Source organism: Hemitrygon akajei, chromosome 30 (genome assembly GCF_048418815.1).
Source record: "Hemitrygon akajei chromosome 30, sHemAka1.3, whole genome shotgun sequence".
Taxonomy (NCBI): Eukaryota; Metazoa; Chordata; class Chondrichthyes; order Myliobatiformes; family Dasyatidae; genus Hemitrygon; species Hemitrygon akajei.
Window position 1 is genome coordinate 8,492,088 of NC_133153.1, and position 27,068 is coordinate 8,519,155.

A 27,068-nucleotide genomic window follows, 5' to 3' on the forward strand; every position below is an offset into this window, starting at 1 on the left:
CTGAATAAGTATTTTGCATCAGTCCTCACTGTGGAAGACACTAGCAGTATGGTTTAAGTTCCAGGAGTCAGGGATCATGAAATGTGTGCAGTTACCATTACTGGAAAGAAAGGTCTTGAGAAACAGAAAGATCTGAGGTAGATAAGCACTTCGACCAGATGGTCTATACCCCAGGGTTCTGGGAAAAGTGGTTGAAGAGGTCATGGAAGCATTAGCAATGATCTTTCAAGAATCACTAGATTCTGGAATGGTTCCGGAAGATTGGAAAATTTTAAATGTCACTCCACTCTTCAAGAAGGAAGAGAGGCAGAAAAAGGAAACTATAGGCCAGTGGTTGACCTCAGTGGTTGGGAAGATGTTGAAGTCGATTATTAAGGATGAGGTCTCAGAGTACTTGGATTCACATGATAAAATAGGCCATAGTCAGTATGGTTTCTTCAAGGGAAAATCTTGCCTGCCAAATCTGTTACCGATTTCTTTGAAGAAATAAAAAGTGGTATAGATAAAGGAGAATTAGTTGAAGTTGTGCACTTGGATTTTCAGAAGGCCTTTGATGCATGAGGCTGCTAAACAAGCTATAAGCTGATGCTCTTACAGCAAAGATTCTAACGTTAATAAAGCAGTAGCTGATTGGAAGGAGGCAGAATAGGAATAGAGGGAGCCTTTTTTAGTTGGCTGCTGCTAACTAGTGGTGCTCCACTGGGATCTGTGTTGGGACCAATTCTTTTTACATTATACGTCAATGATTTGGACGCTGGATTTGATGGCTTTGTTGGAAAGTTTGTAGACAAAAATGAAGAGAGGTGGAGGGGTGGGTACTTTTGAGGAAGGAGAACAGCTACTGAAGGACTTAGGCAGATTAGGAGAATGGGCAAAGAAATGGCAGATGGAATATAGTGTCGGAATGTGTATGTTCATGCACTTCGGTAGAAATTTTCTAAATGGAGAGAAAAATACAAACAAGCTGAGGTAGAAAGAGACTTGGAAGTCCTTGTGCAGGATTCCCTAAAGGTTAACTTGCAGGTTGAGGAAGGCAAATACAATGTTAGCATTCATTTCAAGAGCACTAGAAAATAAAAGCAAAGATGTAATATTGAGGCTTTATAAAGCACTGGCGGGGCCTCAATTGGAATAGTGTGTGCATTTTTGTGCCCCTTATCTTAGAAAGGACAAGTTCAAACTGGAGGGTTCAAACGATGTTCATGAAAATGATTCCAGGATTGAATGGCTTGTCATATGAAGAGCATTTGATGGCTCTGGGCCTGTATTCATTAGTATTCCGAGGAATGAGGGATTTCTTCACTGAAACATAGTAAAAGGCTTGATAGAGTGAATGTGGAGAAGATATTTCCTGTGGTGGGAGAGTCTAAGACCAGAGGACACAGTCTCAGAATATAGGGGCGTCCTTTTAGAATGGAGATGAGGAATTTCCTTAGCCAGAGAGTGATAAATCTGTGGAATTCCTTGTCATAGGCAGCTGCAAAGGCCAATCCTTTATGTATATTTAAGGCAGAGGTTGATAGATTTTCGATCGGTCAGGGCATGCAGGGATATGGGGAGAAGGCAGGAGATTAGAGCTAAGAGGAAAATTGGATCAGCCACGATAGAATGTCAGAGCAGAATCAATGGACTAACTCTGCTCCTATATCTTATGGTCTAAGAATTGGAGTTGACGCTCAACGGACCGAAGGACTTTCGTTTGCTCCCAGTTCTTTTGTTCACTTTCACTTCCTCCTTCATTAAAGCGAACCTTCTTTCTTTTCCATTTTGTAAATACCCTGGAATATTTAATTCTAAACCTTTCTCACCCTACACTGTAACAGTAGAGGCTGGACCCATTTATTTCTATTTCTACCATTAATTGCTCTAGTTTGTTGTAAATGTCCTGTTCTTATTTTTCCCTCCTCCCACTCCACAGTCATCGTTAGCACCATCACTTTCCTGGAGACACAGATCAACATTCCTTCTTTCACTATCCTGCACTATCGTCTTGTCTTTTCTCATTCTTTTAAAATTCCACTCACTAAAACCTTTTCCCTGCTGTTTAATTTAAACCTTTACCTGCATTGCCAGCTATTTGACTCACTAGGGAACTCTTCCCAACTTGATTGAACCTGAAGCTTATCCCAATGGAATAGCTCCCTCTTCTCCCATAATGGTGTCACTGTCCCATGATTTGAAACTCATTTCTTCCACACAATACCAAGTCACGCATTCAATTCCCCAAACTTATTGGTCCTGGAACAATATGCATATGGAACAGATATTAATCAAAGTTTACTGCCATTGTGGTTCTGTCTATTAACTAATTCTCAGCTGCTCAAGTTCAACTTCCAGTTCCATCTCTGCTTTGCTCCCGACATTTGAGAATAAACTTGCATCTCACTCCAGCCAGTACTACAGGAATATGCAATGCAGACAAAAACAAAGTAAATCAATCAAAATGGCAAAAAAGCGGATGACTGAACTATTTGGAAATTTGAGCTATATTCTCATTGCCGTACTCTGTAATTTGGGGTTTTAAGCTTTTAGTGTGCACTCTTCCTGAAATCTGGCTTTAGCATTCAGCAAAACAGAGCAGTGGAAAATAGATCAGCTAGAGTTCCTGCTTCTTGGATCACCACCAAACAAGGACTGAGGTCTTAAAGAAATCTAGAGACTCTGCAAAGACAGTTATGACATAAATATTTGTGCACTTGCCAAATTAAACAATAAATATTATAAGTATGCTAACAGTACACCAAAAAGCTGTTTATCAAGCACAGTCAACAGAAATTTAATAAGTGTGCACAGGCTGAATGAAACTGCCTTTAGCTGAATTTCCAAGATTCCTATCAGCTGGTACAATTTTTACCACATATGTATCCATCCATAGTACCGATGCGAAGATACCTTCAGTTCTTACAAGCACAAATATAAGCGGACAGGCACTAATGCCAAAAATTTCATTGCCTAGTAAGCAAAAAAAAATTGGAAAGTCTTCAGCTTGAGAATTAAACTGATCTCAATTTAGAGCAAGGAAGTTCTGTCTATTTGACCAACAGTGTGTTTGAAGTAAGGCACTAACTGCTATTCCAGTGACTGTGGTTAGGTACACCTCAAACAGCATCTATAAATTCGCTGATGACTTTTGCTGGCAGAATCTCAGATGGTGGCAAGGAGACATGCAGGAGTGAGATAAATTAGCTGGTTGAGTGGTGTCACAACAACAAACCTGCACTCAATGTCAGTAAGACTAAGGAATTGATTACAGACTTTCGGAAGAGGAAATTGGAAAAACACACATCTAGGGGTCAGCTGTGGAAAGGTTGAGCAGATGGGTGTCAATATCTCAGATCTAATCTAGGCCCAGCATACTGACGTAATTATAAAAAAAAAGCACACCTATTTCATTGGGAGTTTGAGACTTGTTATGTCACCAAAGACATTTCTACAGATGTATTGTGGAGAACATTCTAACTGGTTGCATCACTGACCAGAATGGAGACACCAATACACAAGACCGGAAAAAGCTTAAAAATCTGCCAGGTCCATCATGGACACAAGCCTCCCCACAATCAAATACATCTTCAAAAACCAATGCCTCAGGAAGGCAGCATTCATCATGAAGGCCGTTCACCATGACCTCTTCTCATTATTACCATGAGATGCCAGATGACTGGGGGACACCCAGCAGTGTACTAATATTCAAGAAGACCAGGTTTTGAGTTCAATATACTACCTTTGAGTCAAACCACCACAGAAAAGTGCTCATATGCAGGTTGCCTTTAATTGGACAGAGTACAACCAAGACTGGCAAGTGGCTGTTGTAGAGGCTTAGGGCAGAAACGTTTAAAAGGCGTTTGGATACAAAATGAACCAAACTCAATTTTAAGGGAAGTGCTCAGGAAAACCAAGGGTTTGGTATACACAAATCTCTGATTCTATGGGATAAAGTGAAAAGGCTGGTTTTATTGAAAGTTTCAAGATCTTTGACACTATAAAGACACATGGAAAGCAAAATCAGAAAAAGGTTAGATGAACCTTTCTAAATCAGTGGTTTAATCTCAGCTGGACTACTGTATTAAGCTCTAGGCACTAAACATTAGGAAGGATGCTGAATTCTGAGAGGGTGTAGTTGAAGCTTATCAGGGTGGAAACAGATATAGGGACGATTAGATGCACTTGGAGTTTATTCCATAAACCAGAAAGATAAATGGGTAAATTAACAGAGATGTCAGCATTAAGAGAGGTCCTCACAGGTGAAAATGGACCACATTTACGATAATTGTCAAAAGAATAAGAAGGCTCAATGCAGAACAAAAACGCAAATTACATATAAATTTCCAAAACATCAAATGAGCAAGTACTTGGAAAAAGACATTTTTCAGGGTAATGGGAAACAGAAAAGATTTTCCAAAGAACCTGAACTGGTAATCTGAGCTAAGGAGTATATTCTGTCCTGCAGAGTCTATGACCTGCAGTAATTAGTACAGAAAAAAGTGATATGTGTTGTAAAGAGTAATTTTTCATGAGGTTTTCTTTTTATTATTTCTATCCTCATATATGACAGGGCTAATAGAAGGTTTGGAGTGTTGAGAGGATGTGCACAGCACCATGGACCCATTTGGGTAAAGGGTCTGTTTCTGCATTCTAAAGTCTATTTGAAGTGCACAGTGAAACATGCAGATACTTGTGTCAAGTGTCCTTATTTTCAGAACACTTCTGGGCAGAGAATAAAATGAGGCAATGATTAGCTACAATTTTGGACCATTCTTCATTGGTTCTTGATTAAATCTGCAGTTCTTACATGGGGATATGATTCTAGTTCACTTTATACTTGTTGGGTTTGATGTTTCATTGATGCTCTACGATTCTTTTCACTGAAGAAGAGAACGAGGGGAGAGACACTGTGATACTGGGATCTGTTCTCTTGGCAAGATGCAAGGTAAAGAGAGGCTGCTGTGTAGCTGACTTTCATTAAGATCACTCAGACTCCCTCCAACCAAACGCTCCAGCTACAGGTTGCTTATATGTGGGAGGAAAACTGCAAGTCTGTGTCAATGCAATTAAGGATTGGGTACCAATTCTGATTGGAAGCATTCCCACAGGTTTGATCAGGAGTTGTTTTGAGCACATTGTACTATGTAACAGCAGAATCTATTGTGCCAGTTCAAAGTTCAAAATACATTTATTCATCTCCTTACATGCAGCCACAAAACAAAAAAACCCAAATAACCCATAAAAAAAGACTGACAAACACCCTATATACAGACAGAAAAACCACAACAACCCGTACCCAACATTTCCAAATCAACCTGGTGTTTAGATGGATCAAACCTAGCTCTTGGTTTAGGTGGATGGACCCCAAAACGGCGTCTCTTCTGCTCCGCTCACCCAGACCTCGCCTGAACCTCGTCATGACTTCGTCTTGCACCTACCTGCATGCTTAAACCCTTGACTCAGCATTGCCTTCACTCACCTCTTCATCATTTGTGGTGATCATTTACCATATTTTTTTTAAACGGAAAAAGTGTTATACAAATATTTAGTTGTTATTTCTTGTTTTGTTAGCCATCAGTAAGTTGCTGCTGGCCTTCAGCAGCCATTTTCCACGCAACTAACTTTCTGGATTTACCTTTTTGGAAAGTGTGGGTCCGTTGTACCTGAGAGTCCTTACTTAACCATGCTGCCAGTAGCATTTGTTTGGGAGGTTCCACGAACCAGCAGGCTGCCAAAAGGCAGGGAAAGAGGGAGCACAGAAAACATGAAACAGGGAAAATATATCTTATGAGAGATTCTGCAAATGCTAGAAATCCAGAGCACCACACACGAAGTGCTGGAGGAACTCAGCAACTCAGGTAGTATCTGTGGAGAGGGAAAAAGAGTTGACTTTTCAAGCCGAGATAGAAACACAGAAACAAAGAAAACCTGCAGCGCAATAAAGGCCCTTTGGCCCACAAAGCTGTGCTGAACATGTCCTTACCTTAGAACTACCTAGGCTTACCCATAGCCCTCTATTTTTCTAAGCTCCATGTATCTATCCAGGAGTCTCTTAAAAGACCCTATCGTATCCACCGCCACCGCCGTCGCCAGCAGCCCATTCTACGCACTCATCACTCTCCGTATAAAAAACGTAGCCCTGACATCTCCTCTGTACCTACTTCCAAGCACCTTAAAACTATGCCACTTCAGCCCTGGGAAAAAGCCTCTGACTATCCACACAACCAGTGCCTCTCATTATCTTGTACACATTTATCAGGTCACCTCTCAACCTCCATTGCTCCAAGGAGAAAAGACAGAGTTCACTCAACCTATTCTCAAAAGGCATGCTCCCCAATCCAGGCAACATCCTTGCAAATCTCCTCTGCACCCTTTCTATGGTTTCCACATACTTCCTGTAGTGAGGCGACCAGAACTGAGCACAGTACTCCAAATGGCATCTGACCAGGGTTCTATATAGCTGCAACATTACCTCTCGGCTCTTAAACTTAATCCCACGGTTTATGAAGGCCAATGCACCATATGCCTTCTTAACCACAGAGTCAACCTGCGCAATAGCTTTGAGTGTCCTATGGACTCGGACCCCAAGATCCTTCTGATCCTTCACACTGCCAAGAGTCTTACCATTAATAGTATATTCTGCCATCATATTTGACCTACCAAAATGAACCACTTCACAATTATCTGGGTTGAACTCCATCTGCCACTTCTCAGCCCAGTTTTACATCTTATCAATGTCCCGCTGTAACCTCTGACAGCCCTCCACACTATCCACAACATGCCCAACCTTTGTTTCATCAGAAAACTTAATAACCCATCCCTCCACTTCCTCATCCAGGTCATTTGTAAAAATCACGAAGAGTGAGGGTCCCAGAACAGATCCCTGAGGTATTCCATTGGTGTCCGACCTCCATGCAGAATATGACCCATCTACAACCACTCTTTGCCTTCTGTGGGCAAGCCAGTTCTGGATCCACAAAGCAATGTCCCCTTCGATCCCATGCTTCCTTACTTTCTCAATAAGCCTTGCATGGGGTACCTTATCAAATGCCTTGCCGAAATCCATATACAGTACATCTACGGCTCTATGTTCCCCCTTCCTTTCCTGGCCTGTTGAAGGATCTTGGCCCAAAGTTTCAACTCTATTCTACTCCATAGATGCTGCCTGACCTTTTGAGTTCTTCCAGCATTTTTTGTGTCTTTCTCTTATTTGTATTTCATTTTACAAATTTCATTTGTATTGCCATCTCTCTCTCCCTGAAAACACCTGTAGTTCTAGCTAGTGTCTAATAAGTCTTGAAGCAGCATCTAAAGAGAAAATCAAGCTGTGCAAACATTTAACATCAGAAATATTAGTTGTACACATTGTTAGCCATCATGATCTTTAGTATACACAAGATGTTTCTTTCATATACTGTGCCACCAGTGTGTCACTGTAATCAGAACACTACAGAGTCAGGGGATCTCACAGCAATAGGATCTGATGGAGCTTTGGAGTCCTACTTCATCAGGCCCTGATTGCTGGTGGATAATTAAACAACAGCTTAAACAGTTGTTGCAGGAGAAGGCTCTAACAACATTTCCATCCATATTAATAGCAGGGCCTAGCATGTGGGTGCTGAAAAGACTGAGGCATTCACAACCACATTCTGCCAGAAATGCTGAATAGATGGTCCATCTTAACTCCCTTTCAGAGCATCACAGAAGTCAGCCTTCATCCACTTTGATACATTTCACATAATATCAAGAAATGTCTGACTCTTCTGGATAAAACATATGGTATGGGACCAGATATCTCCTAGACCCAACCAGCTCCACTGTTTCTCTGATCCTGAGGTCAGACATGGGGATAATTGTTGATGACTACTAAATGTTCAATCCCACTCACAGCTCTTCAGTATATAAAGCAGCCCATGCCTGTAGAGGCAAAGAGCTTGTTAGCATTAGGCATGGGTCTTATGCACGTTCCACCTAGCCTTGACATTCAATAACATTATTAACACCAAGTCTCCCATTCTCAACATCCTTGTGCATCAGCCAAATCAATGCTGTGACTACAGGAGCATGACACAAACTGTCTATCCTGGGGTAAATGAAGCACCTCCTGATATTTCCAATACTTTTCACCATCAACAAGGCACATCAATGAAGGAAGATTCCTCCCTTCATTTAAATAAGTGCAACACCACTTAAGACAAAGCAGCTCACTTGATCGGTAGACTAACCAACATTCTATTCATTCATTTTCCTCTGCTCCCAGCAGACAGGAGCTGTGGTGTGTACCATGTATCAAATGCACCACAGTTACTTATCCAGACTACTCCAATAGCACTTTCCAAGACTACGATCTTCATAGCCATACAGTAGGTGCAAGGCAGTTGTACTACCTACAGGTCATTCTCCTTGTTGCAGGCATTCTGGATTGACAATAAAATTGCTGGTCATTCACTGTCACTAGATCTTAAATTCTGGTAACCCCACCCCAACAAAATGTGGGACAGACTGCGCTCACCACCGTCTTCTTAAGGGAGAGTATGAAAAGGCAGTAAGTGCACATATCCAAATCAAGAGTGCTGAAGGAGTGTAATATATCACCAGTTATCCCTAAAAGTGACAACACTGGAGTGGAAGCTGCACAGTCTGTACAGATGTCAGGAAATGTAGAGGAAGTGGGGAGCAAAAGGGCACTGGAACTTCTAAACTTGAAAAACAACAGAAGTGCGACAATGATGAAAGTCATACGACTCTTTTCGGAAACAGAGGTTTGACTAGAATTATGCTGTAGAACAACTTTTTAGCAATTGGACCTTTTCAATGTCAAAGTTCCCATGTAGTGTGAAGTTTACTAGAATTTTGCAGCTACAGCAGTAGAAATCAGCACTGAAGAGCAAAAAAAAAGTAACACTGAAAGCAGAGTATTTCGGCAGTTTCTCAGGATCTGTTTTCAAACTGGATTAAAAAAAATTACACCTGTGCTGAGAATTAATAAGGTTCACTTGATTACACAAATTGCAAATCTGGAAATATCAAATGCTGGAAATAAACAATTTTAAAGACAGTTGTGTTAATCCAAGATAATACTCACATCTAAATGATGCTACAAATATTACTCTTCCTTTATTCCAACTAAGACTACCCAATTATGTAACTTCAATTTTCAATCTTTATCCTTTGTATCTCAGTGAGTTCAAAACCCCAATTTATCACGCAGTGATTACAAACATGTATTCATCATATTCTTTCAGCTTTTTAAAGACACTCTAAGATGACATCTGGTACAGTGCAAATCACATTTTGGAATGTGAATAACAGCCAATAAAAACTGGAAAATTAAGCACCATCTTGACATTTAATTTTTTAACTATTTCCTTATTTCACAAATACAGTGATAATCCTGCTCCCTGTGGTGATGGTACAGGTGTGGTTTGACGTGGGCTGTAGTAGGAGGAGAGCAGCTGCAGGCCTTCCGGCTGTTTTTTCATTGGCAGAACCAGAATCAGGTTTAATATGACTGGCATATGTCTTGAAATATGTTTTTGGTGGCAGCAGTACATTGCATTACATAATTTAAAAACTATAAATTACTAGAAATATATTTAAATTATTGAGGGAAAAGATTAGTGAGGTGGTGCACATGGGCTCATGTCCATTCAGAAATCTGATGGTGGCTGGAAAGAAACTATTTCCAAAATGTTGATTCAAGACTCAAGATTGTTTAATATCATTTCCTGTACATAAGTGTAAGGAGAGCGAAATAATTGTTACTCTGGATCTGATGCAGCACGAAAAGAAGCCACAAAGGACAAAGTACACAAAAGCATTAAAAAACACATAATAAATATAAATACAGTACAAAGCTTAGATACATAGATGCCCATAACGTGACTCTAGGCTGCATATAGGGTGACTGATGGGAAATCATGAAGTAATGGTGGAGTTAATGATTTCAGGCTCCCCTTAATGGTAACAAAGAGAAGGGAGCATGTCCTGGGTGATGGGAGTCCTTAATGATGGATGCCACGTTTTTGAAGTATCACCTTTTGAAAATGTACTGTACTTGACACTGGAGAGACTAGTGCCACGATGGAGCCAGCTGCGTTCACAACTTTCTGCAGCTTCTTCTGATACTATGCAGTGGCCCTTCCATACCAGATGGTGATGCAACCAGTTAGAATGCTCTCTATGGTACATTTATAGAAATTTGTGCGAGTTTTTGGTAAAATAACATGTCTCTTCAACTTACCCTTCCTGAAGCCCACAATCAATTCCTTGGTCTTACTGATGCTGCGTGCAATGTTGTTCTTGTGACACCACTCAACCAACTTATCTACTTCACTCCTGTACGCCTCCTCATCACCATCTGCCAACAATAGCTGTGTCATCAGCAATCTATAGATGATGCTTGAGCTGTGCCCAGCCACACAGTTGTGGGTGTAGACAGAATTGAGCAGTGGGCTAAGTATGTGTCTTTGAGGTGTGCCAGTGTTGATGGTCAGCAAGGAGATGTTATTCCATTCTACACTGACTGGACTCCAGATGAGGAAGTCAAGAATCCAGTTGCAGAGGAAGGTATAAAGGCCCAAGTTCTAGAGCTTGTTGATTAGTACTGTGGGTATAATGGTGTTGAATGCTGAGCTACAAGCAAGAAATGGCAGCCTGGAGCAGGTATTGCTATAGTCCATGCGATCCAAGGCTGAGTGGCAGTTGGCTTATTACAGTGTTGACAAGGCCAGGGGAGGAGATGGGAAGTGAGGAGGGCAGTTACCCTTCACTTGCTTCCACGATTGTAGCTGGTAGATAGCTTGTCAAGACTGAAACAGTTTCCAGTGAGGGCCAAAGCCAATGAAATGGCTTGAGATGCCCAAGCATTAACATCCAGCAGATACAAAGAATCTTTTAGTGCTAGATAAGCTTATCTATAAACTTTGGCAAATGCAGGGACAAAACGAATACCCAGTGAAGCCTTGTGATAGCTTATTATGTCAGAGCAAAACTCAAACTTATGCCATTAGAAAAGTTACAGCCCTTTAATGAAAGTAATGATCCATAGTTCAACAAACAGTCTGCTGGAAGAACTTAGCAGGTCGAGCAGCATCTGTGGGGTGGTCGGGTTAAGGAGTTAATGTTACCAGTCAATATCCTACATCAGAACACATACCCACTGAGTTCTTCCAGCTGATCAACTGTTGCTCTGGATTTCAGCATCTACAGACTCGTGACTCCTCTGGTCAGTTCCTTCACTTTAAATAGTAATTTCTAAACTTGCAATTTTCCAGCAATCATAAAGTTGATAACTTTTCTTTCTGGCCTGGATGCATTATTTCATTTGGACAGAACTAAACTGTCAACTATTTAACTTACCATTTCTGACTTACTCTTTGATGCACAAGATCTACAAAAATGAAGGACATAATAGGGTGTGTAGAGCAGATTTCTTGTAATTGTATTACACCTGATTATACAGATGCACAAATGCCAGCCTGATTTCCTTCCAAAGTAATTCTGATTTGTCCCTATATAGCAATGCGCATAGAAGGCAGGATAGTGATAATAGGGAAGCTTATATCAAACACAAGAAAGTGGGAAAAGTCAGAGAAGCAGTGAAACTGAAAGGAAATTCTGGCAAGTGGATAGAGGGAAAGTATATTGCCAAATAAAGGCAAATAAACTCCAAAAAAGCATTAGGATAAACAGCTTCTGGTCATGAACACCTCAGATGACCTTTCCTGCACCTAGAACATTAATAAAATCACAAAGAAAACATGCCAGCGCCTCTGTTTTCTTAGAAGCTTAAGGAGATTTGGCAGGTCTCCAAATAATCTTACTAGCTTCTACAGATGCATTGTTGAAAATATCCTGACTGCTTTCACAAAAGTTCACAGAGAGTTGTGAACCATCACTGGCACATTCCTCTCCATCATTGACAGCATCTACTAGAAATGCTGCCTCAAAGAGGTTATATCTATCGTCAAGGATCTTCATCATCCAGATTTGCTGCTAACTGTAGGCAGATGTCCCACACCACAGGTTCAGGAACAGCTACTCTCCTACAAAAGTTGGTTCTTGAACCATAACTTTAACCTTTAGCAGGAGCCACCTCATTAAATACCCTCACTGTCTAGGACAAGCCCTTTCTCATTATTACCAACAGGGAGGAAGTGTAGGTGCCTGATGACCCACATTTAGTGATTCAGAGACAGCTGTCCTTTCCTAATCAGATATCTGAATGGTCCATGAAACCTTGATCATTACCTCATAATTCAACTTTTGTACTATCTATTTAATTTGTAGCATATCGTACTTATTTTGTCTTATAGTGTACTTTGCCACAAACATTCATGGTAAATGTCAGTAGTAATAAATGTGATTCTGATTCTGTCTTGTTTCCAATTGTGTTTTTGTTTTGTTTTGTACTATGGTCCTGCTTTTGCAATTTTTTCACTTATGGTACAGGGCATAATTTATTTAAAATTTATATTCTGTGTGGTGTCTGTACATTTGTGCCTGTGATGCTGCTGCAAGTAAGTTTTTCGTTGTATGTGTACCTCACAGTACTTGTGCACACAATAACAAACTTGACTTGAACTTGAATGTGTTGATAAGGAGGAAAAGGGAAACAAAGGAAAGAGTGGGAATAAACATGAATGAAGGGGTTAATAAATGAAGAGCGTTTGGCAGCTTTGGGCCTGCACTCACTGGCATTTAGAAGAATGGGTGGTGATCTCATTGAAACCTACTGAATGTTGGAAGGACCAGATAAGGTGGATGTGGAGAAGATGTTTCCTCTGGTAGGGGTATCTAGAATTAGAGGGCACAGCCTCAAAATTGAGGGGTGATCTTCTAGAACAGAAGTAAGGAGGAATTATTTTAGCCAATGAGTGGTGAATCTGTGGAATGTGCTGCCATAGACTGCGGTGGAGGCCAAGTCCGTGGGTATATTCAAAGCGGAAGTTGATAGATTCCTGATTGGTTGCAGCATCAAGGGATATGCTGAGAGGGCAAGTGTATGGGGTTGAATGGGATCCAGGATTAGCCATGATGAAATGGCGCAGCAGACTCGATGGGCTGAATGGCCTAATTCTGCTCCTATGTCTTATGGTCTTATAGGGCATTTTAAGGACTAAAAGGTTACCGCGAGTAGATGTGGTGAATGTTAGGAATGCTCTTAATGCCTTCACCAAAATGGATGATAGTGACTGGACAGTATTCAAACGAACTGAGAAATATTGGATGACATAGACATCCAAAAAGAAAAAGGATTAATGGTTTAACATTTATAAGAGTGGAGATCTGGCCCTCGTGTTTCAATCCTCCCTTGCTACAGGAGTGGTGCTAACACTTTTAGAACCATAGCTCTGCTTCCCATTTCAGTATTCTTGTTCTGTGCTTACTACATCAATCAGTCGCAGAGCAGCTTTTAATCCTACTTTGTATTACATGATTGGATGAAAGTAAGAGGTAAAAGTTAGGTTGGAAGCTGCAAACACCAGATAAATATCAACATGGCTAACCAGGCACTACATATAATCTAGAGATTTATAAACATTAAGCATTGCAAACCAACTACAATGCTTCTCTACATAGCCTTGTTTTAATTATCTCGTAAATAAAACACACATTCTTCTATCAATTATATTGCTCAATTACTTCAAGCCAATGGCTTACAATTCAGTGAAGCGGCACGGATTCTAAAGCTAAGGGCAAGCTTTGGATTGTGTATCAGTACGAGGCTGTCACGGAATGAATCTGGGTAGATGGTAAAGCATTCTACGGAGAACAGGACTCTTCCCCCGATAAACCATCTCTGCCTCCTCAGAGAATTATGCACATGAAATTTCACAGTAACTGCACTAATAAACAAGTCAAGGATGTGCTGCTGAGGTTTTATCGAGTGTCGGTCAGAGTCAAGTATCATGAGCAATCTTAGGCCCTGTATCCAAGGAAAGATGTACTAGCCTGAGAGTCCAAAGGAGGCACACGAGAATGACCCCAAGAACGAAAGGCTTAATATATGACAAGCATTTGATGTCTCTGGGCCTGTATTCAATAAAGTTTAGAAGGATGAGAAGATATCTCATTGAAACCTATTGGATACTAAAAATCCTAGACAGAGTGGGTGTGGAGAGAATGCTTCGATAACAGGAAGAGTCTAGGATCCAAGGACACAGCCTCAGAGTAAAGGGACTTTTCTTTAGAACCAGGATGAGAAGAAATTCCTTCAGCCTGAGGGTGGTGAACCTGTGGAATTCGTTGCCATGTCAATGGGTGAATTTAAGACAAAGATTGTTAGGCTCTTGATTGGTAGGGGGTTAAGGATTACAGAGAGAATGGAGTTGAATGGCGAGGCAGACTTGATAGGCTGAAAGACCTAATTCTGCTTCTACAGGTATATCTAATGGCATTGATCACCTGTGAAAAGACATATGTACCATCGTACCAGAATTTTGCATCCTACCCAACTAACTAAAGGACTAAAAGCCTATTTAGACAGAACACTCCTCCAGCAATAAGGCCTAGTATACTACCAAATCCAAGTGGTCTCAATTAATCAAATATCTTTTATATATCCTAGGAAAATATGGATTGGTCAATAGCTTATTTAAGGGACTTTGTTAGGTGGAAACTGGAAAAAAGCTCTGTTTTTACTTTTTATATCAGAGAAAACTGAGATATTTCATATGTGTTTATTATTTATTCACCTCTCATAATGATATGAAATAATCTCTATGGTAGGCGAGTCAGCGAAGAGGCCAGAGATTAATATGCTAAGCTAAAATATAACCTAGGGAAGAAAAGTGGATTTGTTCCAGTGCATCCACTAACAAAGAAACATCAGAGGTAACTTGTGCCTCCAAATTATTGCAGAGTGGTGGGAACAATAATAATTGGGTTGCTCTTTTAAGATTCTAAGAAATACATTAATTTGCAATACGACGGACTTGGCAAACAAGATCATCACTCTCCCCATTCCTAAAGAGAAATGCTAAACACATGAAACACAATCTTGAGATGGCAGACCCACCAGTAGCTGGAGCTTGTGAGTCTTGGGGAGAGGTCAACATTGACCAGAATCTTAACCATAATAGCCTACTTTCTGATCCCCTCTTTCTACCAAGCACGAGGTGTGAAAGAAATCACTCTGCTTATAGTTGGCTTGACTGGAACGTTATCTGCCACATTAAAAACCCCCTCCATCACTTGGTCATCATGACTGTCTTGTATATATCATCTGCATGATGCACTATGGTAACTTCTCATGGTCTCTAACAGTATCTACAAACTGGTAACTTCCACCTCTGCTGAAGGGCTTGCAATCAGACACAGTTAACTGTTGGTTTCTTTAAGTAAATGCTTCCGGGGTATTCCCAGCATTACCATTTTTATTTAAATCTTTACCTCTGGTAAGAGGACAGCTGCTGCATGGATACATCACCATCTTCTATCACACATCATCTGACTTGGAAACATATCAAAGTTCAAAGTAAATTCATTATCAAAGAACATATATGTCACCATATACACACTGAGATTTGCTTTCTCATGGGCATACTCAATAAATTCGATAACCATAATAGAATCAATGAAAGACTGCACTAACAGGGCAAACAACCAGCCTACAAAAACAACAAACTGGGGCAAATACAAAAAGAAAGTGAAAAAAAGAAATAATAATAAATAAACAAACAAACAAACAAATAAATATCGACAACATGAGATGAAAGTGAGTCCATAAGGTTGTGGGAATAATTCAGTGATGAGGTAAGTGTACTGGAGTGAAGTTATCCCCTCTGATTTAAGAGCCTGATGGTTGAGGGGTAATAACTGTTCCTGAACCTGGTGGTATGAGTCCTGTACTTTCTTCACCATTGGGGTAATATTCAACTATTGCACTGAACAGCAGTGGGAAGGGTATTCTTACACAATCTGCAGACGTTTATTAAGTTGATGAATGCTACCTTCAAGGGCAATAAACAACACACTTTCCAATGACACTTCATATCATTGTCAAGAGCAGCACTTTGACGAATAGTGTTTGACCTGAAAGGTTAACTGTTTCTCCCTCCACAGATGTTGCCTGAGTTGATGAGTATTTTCAGCATTTTCTGTTCTTATTTCAGAATTACAGCATGAAAAGATGGCGCCAGAGGTTTTTGCAGACCTAGTCTACTTCTTTCAGTTCATCTGCAAACAGCTTATTCTTCTTTTCTTACGCTTTTCTTTTCTTTTCAAGGTGGTTGGGGTCCTGTCATAGTTAGTGATCTGCAGCTGTAGCTCAAACTACAGTTCTCTGTGAGTGGACTCACCCTGTGGCCTGGCGTTTCAATATCTTCAGGTGTGGCCTAGAAGACGTACACCTTTGGGGACGACCTGGTCCCTCATCAAAGTCGCCGTCTGAAGTGTTGCAGGAGAATGAAACATTGAGATGGCAGGTGGTGTGCGCTGCCAGTTCAGGTGGACCACGACTTGAATTCACAACTTTCACCCTGCAAGGTACATCTGACTCTCACTGCAATGGCAGTATTTTTCTTCACATCTGGCATTGTGTGTTTTTACTTTTATCAAGTAATCAAAACTAAATAATTCCCATATTTATTAAAATGCACCATTAATATTAATATGTTCTAATCATCTTCACTTTGCAACTTCTAATTAAATGGATTATTAGCTCCATTCACTCACCCTTCAACATTTTTGATTATTTTTATGGTATTGGTTCTCTGGAAGTTAGAGATTTTTATCAGCAGTGCTGTGTACACAGGGCCCTTAGCATTGCAATGATCCCTCCCATCCATCCAGCAACCTCTTTGACTCCCTACCGTCAGGAGGTATCATAGCGTTAGGACAAGAATGGTTAGGATGGGAAACAGCTTCATTCCGCAGGCCATAAGTCTACTGAACTCCATACCACTACCCAGATCTCATTGTATGCAGCACCAGTAATGTTATACTCTTTACTTTTTGCCTTGTGTCTTATATGAACATTATTCATTTAATTTTATTTGTTGTAACATTACGTTATGTGTGTGAGTTATATATACTGTATTGTGCACCTTGGTGTAGAGAACATTGTCTTATTTGGTGGTATACATGTGTACTGTTAATTGACAATAAACTTGAAGTTGAACTTAACAAAGCAATTAATATGGCAATCCTAGAGACAGCACAGTAGCTATTAACCCATGCCATGTCTATGTGGATCACTCTCGGATTGAGTATTATTTGGAGGTATACTACAGTATAAGAACTGTTCAGAGGTTCAAAGAGAATTAGTGTCAATCCCTTGAGTATGGGTTTAAATAAAGTCAGAAAAGGCATTCAAGGTCTAAAAGCATTGGGGGAGATCAAGTGGTTAAACCCTAAAAAGTCATGTACACAGAGTGGCCACTTTATTAGGTACATCGTTTCAGGTACTGGTAGGATCATGCAGTATCCACTTGACATGTTGCGTGTTTAAAGGTGCTCTTCTGCACACCGCTGTTATGCGAGTTACTTTCACCTTCCTGTCAGTTTGAACCAGTCTAGCCTTTCTCCTCTGATTACTCTTATTAACTAGGCATTTTCATGCACAACACTGCCAGTCACTGAATTTTTTTTTGTTTTTTGCACCATTCTCTATAAACACTAGAGACAGTTGTGCATGGAAATCTCAGGAGATCAGCTGTTTCTGAGATACTCAAACCATCCTGTCTGGCACCAACAATCATTCCACAGTTAAAGTCACTTAGATCATTTTTCTACCCCATTCTGATCTGTAGTCAGAAAAACAACTGAACCTCTTGACCACCACTGCATGCTTTTATGCATTGAGCTGCTGCCATATGATTGGCTAATTAGATAGTTATATTAATGAGCAGGTATATATGTGTAACTAATAAAGTGGCCATTGATTATATACTGTATAACATCTATACTGAGTTGTAAGAATTTGGACGACTTATGTAGAACAAGGACAGGATACAGTTTTCTAGTGAGGAAAGGAGCTCAGTATATTGGATCATATAATTAAAATATTATTTTGATACTTCCTTAAACCTGTGCAAAAAAGATGTTTAAAATTAATACTAGTTTGGGAGGATGAGTTTGCATTGAGTAATGTGGTAGCCAGTTAGCAGAATTTGTAAAAACTTAAAAACTCGTTTTGTGAGGTTTATCATTTGGATTCAATCTTTCTAGTAGAATTCCCAATTCATTCCCAACAAAAAAACATTTTTGCTTTGATTTCTAAATGTCAAAAGAAATGAAAATGACTTATCCACACAGCTAGGATATACTTTGCACTTAGACCTTTAGCAGTAAATGACACAGAACAGTGCAGCACAGTACAGGCCCTTTGGACAACAATGTTATGCTGACCCTTTAATCTACTCCAAGATTAATTCTTCCTCCCCACATAGCCCTCCATTTTTCTTTCAACCATGTACCCTATCTTAGAGTCTTTTAAATGTCCCTAATTTATCTGTCTCTACCACCACCCCTAGCAGCACACTCCAAGCGCCTATCACTCTCTGCATAAAAAAAACAACCTCCCTATACTTTCCACTAATCACCTTAAAGTTATGCCCCTCTGTATTAGCCATTTGTACCCTGGGGCAAATGGCTCTGGCTGTCCACTCTGTCTTTGCCTCTTATCATCTTATATACCTCTTCAAGTTACTTCTCATCCCCCTTTGCATCAAAGAGAAAAGCCCTAGCTTACTCAACCTATCCAATAAGACTTGCTTTCTAATCTTGGCAACACCCTGGTACATCTCCTCTGAACCCTCTCTAAAGCTTCCATATCTTTCTTATAATGAGGCAACCAAAAATGAACACAGTAGACCACACTTGGATACTCTAGTGTGGTCTAACTAAGAGTTTTATAGAACTGCAATAATACCTTACAGCTATTGAATTCAACACCCTATACCACTCCCCTCCCCGACTACTGAAGCCAAAAGGCTTTCTTAACCAGCTGATCAACTTGCACTGCAACTTTGAAGGATTAATGAATGTGAACCCCAAGATCCCTCTGTTCCCCCACACTAAGAATCCTGCCATAAACCCTGTATTCTGCCTTCTGTTCAACCTTCCAGATCCCTGTATTCTGCCTTCTAGTTCAACCTCACGCTTTTCCGGGTGGAACTCCATCTGCCACTCTCAGGCCAGCTCTGCATCCTGTTTATTTCCTACTGTAACCTATGACAACATTCTGTACTATCCACAACACCACCATCCTTCACGTCATTTGCAAACTTTTTAACACATCCCTCACTTCCTCATGCAAGTTATTTATAAAAATCACAAAGAACAGGGGTTTCACAACAGATCCCAGTGGAACATCACTGGTCACCAGTCTCCAGGCAGAATATGCTCCTCTTCAGCAACTCTGTAACCTGCCACATCCAGTATCTAGAGATGTGTATTCATGGACATCATTGCTACTACTATCATACTTTATTTATTAACTTAAGTTACTCAGATACCCTGACAGGTATCAAACTCTTGTCTCCAGATCAATAATTCAGGTCTTTGGATACTAAATCAGTTAACTTAACAAAAATGCTGTTATTGTCCACAAGTACCCTATATCTTCCCAGTGGTTGGGACAATATAAAACTTGCCCTGAAGGCAGAACTTAATAATAAAGTCAAATTCAGTGTGTATACAGTTAAGTTATTTGCAAATTAATTTAAAATTTTTACTTAAATTTTGGTGACTGAGTAAAATATAGTACACTAGTGCTTTTTACCAAAATGATAGCAATAATTTTTGTAACATTTACAGAGTGATTAATTTTGGTATTTAAGCACCACATGACCTTACTTCCTTCTTACTTTACCAGTATACTCTTCTACTATTCTCCATTAAGTACTTTATCAACTCACACTTCAATCATTAAATTAATGATATGGTTAGGGAGTCAGATTATGGAAACAGGCCACTCAGTCCTTCACGTCCATGACAACAAGTGAACACTTCAATGTCTGGGCATCTCAAGTGCTCATCCACACATCTCTTCAATGTTGTCAGTAACCCTGTTTAATGATTTGAGATTAGCTTTATATGCTCCATGTACATCGAAAACATTGAAACATACAGTGAAATACATTGCTTGTTTTAACAACCAACACAGCTGAAGATAGGAACAGCCTGAAAGTGTCACTGTGCTTCCAGAGCCAACACAGCGTGCCCACAACTTCATAACCCGAACCTTTACATCTTTGGAACGTGGGAGGAAGCCAGAGCACAAAGAGGAAACCCATGGGGTCATGGGGAAAACGTGCAAACTCCTTAATGAGAGCAGCAGCAACTGAACCCCAATTGTTGATCACTGGTGCTGTGATTTGTGTTACACTACCATGCCACCTCATGCCAACAGTATTCCAGATACTCACCACGTGAAAGGAAGTCCCACCAGCAGTGTATTCCAGCTTCTTACCAAGTGAAAAAGGTCCTTCTTATACCACTCTAAATTTCTTAACCCTTTCCTGTGTCTTCTAGTTTTATTCACCCCTGATAAGGGAAGTGTTTCCTACAATCTATCCTGTCAAAACCCCTAATAATTTTAAATGCATTGATCTTGTCTCCTCTAAAGAACATTTACTTAGGGAGAACAAACCTCTAGACTCTTCTCATAATAGAACTGCTCCATTCCAGACAACATACTGACAAATCTCCGCAGTATTCTCTCCAGCACTACACAGCTTCCTATACCTTGGTGATCTGAACTACACACAGTATTGCAGCCGAGGTCTGACCAAGGTTTTATAAAATTGGAACATAAGCTGCCTGCTCTTGTGTTATTTGTCCTGACTAATGCTGACCAGCATCCCATATGCTTCATTAAATATATTATCCACCTGCATTGCAAAATTCAAGGACCTTTGCACTTGCATCGAAAGGTTATTTTCAAGGAGGATGTCCTATCCTCATTAGTACTCACAAAATGTAATCTCTTATACTTATTAGATTTAACTCCACCCGCCATTTATCAGCCCATGTCACTAACACAGCACTATCACTCTGCAGCTTAAGACTATCCTCTCCACTGTCCACAACACCACCAATCTTTGTGCATGTCTTTTGATCTAGTGAAAGGGAAGCCATTGGGTGTTTGGCTGGAGTTATGTTGACGTGAGTTGCAGAATGTCCTGGAATGGTTTTCCAGATAACATTTGGATCATATGAGCAGGGTGTTATTTTTTAACTACTTGACAGATGTTATTCCATTCCCAGTTCAAAGTAAATTTCAATATATACATGAACAGACAGTTAATCCACTGAGGAACTTGGTGTTGGTCTGAATGTATGACAAAGAGGGAAGGACGTAGTGAAAGATGGATTCCATCCAGGCCCTCTCAGTTTAATGACACATCAGTAATTTCTTTGCTTATATTCAAATTTGGTAGTGACTGCCAATTCCCTTGAATCTGCCATGAAGCAATGTTACATCTCTGCTGTAATAGGAAATGAGCCAGCCACTTTAGGAATTACAGATTCAAATCATTGCTTTGTACAACTATGAACTACTCAGTTCTGATGGCTCCATCCTCTGGAGGCAAATGGGGTTATGCCATGTTTATGCCTCAGTGGCCAAATCTTTGCCTCAGCTCAGACAATGAGACTGACTCCCAGAACAACCTTAAGACCAACATTTCCTTGCAGTCAACCTTCACTGCCCTTTCCACTGCATACCATACTGTTGGAATCCTGACCTGAAACTAAAGTTGTACTGGATTCTGCCAGGTCCCAGGACACTCTATAACATGGATATTTCAGGAGAGCTGATGGATCCCAGCTGACCTCTGAGACAGAAAGCAGATGAAGAATCTCAAATGAAGTCTTCCTGCAGGGTATTGTTCTCTCTCTAATTCTCAGATGTTTATATCATTGACATAATTGCTGTTACTTCATGGGAATTAATCAATGCTCTAACTGCACAGGAAGGCCTTCGGATGGGTAGAAGTCATGTATTACTGCAAATGAAAGCTGCAATGAAATCTGATGATCACCTCAAAACCAATATAACACCTGTTCATTAAAATCCCATATTTTCAGGAAAAAAATTAACTCTGTCCTTCCAAGGTCTGGCACACAAATGACTTAATGCTTCATAATCATTGCTTAAAAATGATGCAAATAACATAAGTCAGGTAAACATGGTGTGAAAACGAGCCACAGTGGGTTGGATTGCTGCATGAATGCAGTACTGCAGCACTTTTATTCTCAAGAGTCATGGAGTGTGCCAGTCTGAGCTGCTAGCACTCATTCCAAGTGCCTGTTTAAACCCACAGTCAGTGCTATCACTGGAACCATGACATCCATACCATCTATCACTCACTATGATGAAATTATGGGGAGGTAATACATATCTATGACTGAACAAACACTCCTTCCATAGATATTTGAAGAACCTCCTAACTCAGCATTTGGCATGCTGGAAGCCTTTGTGACACAAGATCCAGAAGCAGGTATAAGCCTGAAGTCTGCTCCCCCCATTCAGGAAGATCATGGCTGATCCGAACTTGGCTTTAACATTACTCTCTTACTCTCTCTCTCTAGACTACTCAATCCCAGGTAATTCAAAGCTCGGTCATTCTCCATTCTACATCTATTAAATAATTTGACCTACACAGCGTTCTTCAACAGAGAATGCTAAAGAGTCATTCTAAAAGCAGCAAATTGAGACTGTGGTTCTTATATCATCTACATCTTCAGAAGTAGTCATTAAGCTGTTTGTCCAAGATGTTAAGTAGTAAGTACAGAATAAAACACACAAATATAGACAACATAAAAGCTAAAAGTCTGGAGCTGTTCTCCTAATGATTTCTGAAGTAGCTGTGGAATTGTACTGGATGATTTTTGAGGCCTCCTACTGGAAGGTAACTCTTTCTAAGTAACAAGAAACAGAAAGGGCAGGGCTAGACTCAATACCGCCTTTGACTGTAATTTACTTTATTTGAAGGTAGAAATGGAATTCACTGGTGTAGTTAGAATGTACTATCAAAGGCACAGGTCTGAGAAATTAAAGTCAATGAATATTTAAAACTGCAATTTGCACCAGCTGTTCTTATAAATATGGAGTTCTTACCTTTAAAACAGATATTTTAGCTTTAAAGCTGTATTGTTGGAATCTACTCTTACATACTTTATACATATTTGCTCAATTTATGAAAAATAAAATCAAGCTGAGAATTTCTAGGAAGGAAGGAAGGTAGGGAGGAAATAAGCTCTTACATATTTTAACAAGACTGAATTTGATCTCATCTTAAGTTATGAATTTATATTGATACAAAGATCCAAAGGGAACTCACCAGGTGAAATACCAGTGTAGATATCGCTGAACCTGGGGTCTCTGTCTTGTGAAAATAATGGGTCTGTTTTGTCCATTGATTTCCCATGCTCTTGGACACCAGCGGATACAGATGAAACAGGGACCTTCAAAATTAAAGGTGATATGAGATCTATTATACCATCAGTTCTTTCCAAAATCCAGGCTATGATTTAACCAAAAGATATATTGTCTTTTTGTTATTTTATTTAATGATAGTATCTATCCTGCAACTTTATAATAAATAATGATCAACTAGAGCCAGAAATTCAGCTTTAAAGCATTGCTTATAAAAATACAGAATATTTGTGCACCTTACCTGTGAAGGGTCATAGGAAGGTAGGCCTTCCCTTGGACCAACTTCCAGCTCAGCTTGTTGTTGTTGCTGAAGTTGCCTATAACATAGAACATGTAGGAAAACAAAAACATGGCAGCACTTAATTGAAGTAAATTATACTTGAGAAGGCAGAGCTGGTTTCTCAGCTGATTAAACTGCAGAAACTATCATTACATTTAGCCAAAATGTAACTTCTAAATGATTACAGATTTCTCAAGCAACAGCTGCAACAATAATTACACAGTACTAAAATATGAAACTCCAGGTTTAATTTCATATTTTCTTTGTTTTTTAAAATTTAACCATTCATATTATAGGGTGTGGTCAGCCTGTCCAGAATTTAGCTACGTTATCAAAGACAGTTGGGCAACTCCTCTACAACTGCCAAAAGTGGACTTTTCTGGTGGCCAAAAATTGTAATTCCTATCTTCATTCTTGTTCTGACATGTCAGTCCAAAGCCTCCTTGTCTACCACGAGAGGCCACTCTCAGGGTGGAGAAGTAACATCTCATATTCTGCCTAGGTAGCCTCCAATCTGATGGCACGAACATCGATTTCTCTCGGTAATATTTTCCCCCTCCTCCTTAGCTCTTCTTTTATTTCCCACTCTGGCCACTTACTACTTCTCATCACCTTCCCCTGGTGCCCTTCCTTTTTCCCTTTCTCCCATGGACTACTCTCCTTTCCTATCAGATTCCTTCTTCTCCAGCCCTTTATCTTTCCCACCCACCTGGTTTTACCTATCACCTTCTAATTTGTCTTCCTTCCCCTCCTAGCACATGCTTTTTATTCTGGTGTCTTCCCTTTCCTTTCTAGTCCTGAAGAAGGTTCTCAGCCCAAAATGTCAATGGTTGATTCATTTTCATAGATGCTGCCTGATCTGCTGAGTTCCTCCAGTATTTTCTCTGTGTTGATTTGGATTTCCAGCATCTGCAGAATCTCAAAGTTCAAAGTACATTTATCATTAAAGTATGTATACATTATACAACCTTGAGCTACGTCTCCTAAATGGCAGCCATGAAACAAAGAAGCCCAAAAGAACCCATAAAATAATGAAGATTGTTGAATGCCCAATATTCAGGGAGAAAAAAATCATGCAAACAATAATTGTTCTGAACTGAAGTTCACAGAGAGTCTGTTCTGTTGGCCACGGCGGACTTGAAATATAGAAGAAAATGTCGAACTCAAATGGGTCAAGGATAGTGGAACTGTCTTTGTTCTTGCTATGTGTTTGGAGATAGAGGCTGCCATTTTGTGTAACTGTTTTATGTCCTCCATTTTGTGAGATGAAGTTGCTTTGCTTTTAGTGTTTTAAAGAAGACACAATGATGCTTCAGGTAATATGTGGGACTAGAGATAATTTCCAAATAAGAAATTATTTGAGAGATGCTCTTTGGTTGGATATAACATGCAGGTTTGTGAATGTTGGGGTTGGAGCCTGCATGGAATGATTTGAGCTTGTTGCAGATTGAGAACAAACAGCCATGAATTACCAATAGTCATTTGCTGAGAAGAGGGCATTAATGGATTCTGGCCTGAAGCAGAGCCATTAAAAGATGTTAAAGGTCAGACACATGACCTCCAGCCAATGACACTGGATCGCACATTTGAATTGATAAGAAATTAATATAAAAATGGTTACTTCAATTGCACAATCAGCGATAACTCTGGAGAATCACCATTGCATGGAAGAACCCCAATGCCAGGGGCTGGGAGTAGGAAGGAAGGCCAACAGAGATCCCCTACTTTGGTGTTATAAATTGGACAAGTTGTCTGAGTGAGTATTGGTAGAGAAGGAACAGTAGAATTCATGTTAAATTGTTAGCCCAGGATCATCATACTTACATTGTTGTTTATGGAGAGACAATAATTATGTTGAGATTAATTACGAGTTGCGTAGTGAGTTTCCTAATCTAGTTTCATTGACGAAGGTTCAACAGTCCCCAGCCCCTTAGTTCAGTGCAGAGCAGATCAGCGAGCTGAACTGACCCAACCTCACCTTGGGCCCTGACACCTTGACCTTTACAGTCTGGCCCAGTGACTAAATTGTCATCTGAACATCTTGTGTTTATCAAAGACTATTCTTCCATCACAATGTCAGAAGTCAGGATGTAGACGATGACTGCATAATGTGCGTTTCCATTCATCACTCCTCAAAATTACACAGTTCATGTCTGCATGAAGCAAGATATAGATAACTTACAAATGTATGCAGCAAGTACATTCATTCATAAGAACACCACCTGGAACTTCTCTGAACTCAATGACCATCTCCAACATGAGAGAGGCTTAATACCTATCTAGAACATTATCATCACCTTTGACATATTTTTTTCCAAACCAAATGATTCCGTACACGGTTTCAAACTGAGTGCTTATTTTGAGGCTCTGTATGTGACTATAACAGATACCATCAGGGCACCCTATGGCATCACAATTTCCAGTACAAAAAGTTAATTATGTTTATCTTCATTTTTGTGTATATTGATCCTCACCGATTTTCTGTGGAAATAGCTAACTACTGTTAAGTAGCACTGGAAATTTATAACAATAAGTAATTAAGATGCAAACATCAGGTCACTCAAGGGAAATCATATATTGTTTTACCTTGGGAACCTAATTTTGAGGAACTGCTACAAATTGTAACGAACATCATCATGAAGACAGACAGTAACAGAGCAAGAAGAGTTACTATCTCAATGTTCCAGTGACCCAGGTTTTGATTAGTAGATTAAATGGATAATGTGTAGTTGAGGGATATAATTTTAGGCTAAATAATGGAAATTTGGAGAAAATAAAATGGGATTAGTGTAGGATTAAAGTTAATGGTTATTTCATGGTTGTCACGGTCTCAGTGGGCTGAAGGGCCTATGATTCTATCACATTGTTCTCTTTATGAAAGCAGTGTGATGGGAGATTGCCAGACAATTAAAGAATAAGTCAGTATGTTTCCATATGAAATTCCACATATCAGTAAATATTCAGATCATATGATAAAATTATTTATTTGCCATTTAAATAAAGAATTCTAAATATATTGTGAGACTATTTTAAATACATGCTTTATTCTAAGTATGGTACTTGTTGAATGTGGCAGTTCAGTTTTCCTTCTTATTGGTGGAGTTTTTTGAGTTTTTTCATTTGCATTGGTTGCTATTAATATAGATCTTTGGATTAAAATTGGAATCACGAAATACTTCAGCAAATAAGGTAATATAAATATCATGAAATTTCAGTCTTTTTCTTATTTGAAATTCAACCACCAACCGTGTCTCCACTTTAATTAACTATTTGGCTGTCTAGGTTTTGAATTTTCTTATTGTCTGCTCCCTGCTCAAGGTCAAATTAATCCTTAAATTGCTATCTCCTTTGTATAATAACTATTTGTTAACACAAAATAATATTGTAATGTCTTCTTGCATCTTGTGTCTGTAGTCA

The 27,068-nt window shown here is 39.7% G+C and overlaps 1 protein-coding gene across 10 annotated transcripts in view; it reads right to left on the reverse strand.

Moving 5' to 3' along the window:
* arnt2 (aryl-hydrocarbon receptor nuclear translocator 2) overlaps positions 1 to 27,068 on the reverse strand; it is a 383,517-nt gene that overhangs the window by 94,837 nt on the left and 261,612 nt on the right. For all 10 annotated transcript variants that reach the window (XM_073032942.1, XM_073032941.1, XM_073032949.1 and 7 more), the window contains 2 exons: positions 23,613 to 23,688; positions 23,277 to 23,400 (listed from right to left, as the gene is read on the reverse strand). In XM_073032942.1, coding sequence (XP_072889043.1) covers positions 23,277 to 23,400; positions 23,613 to 23,688 — 200 coding nt within the window. The remainder of the gene's footprint in view (positions 1 to 23,276; positions 23,401 to 23,612; positions 23,689 to 27,068) is intronic.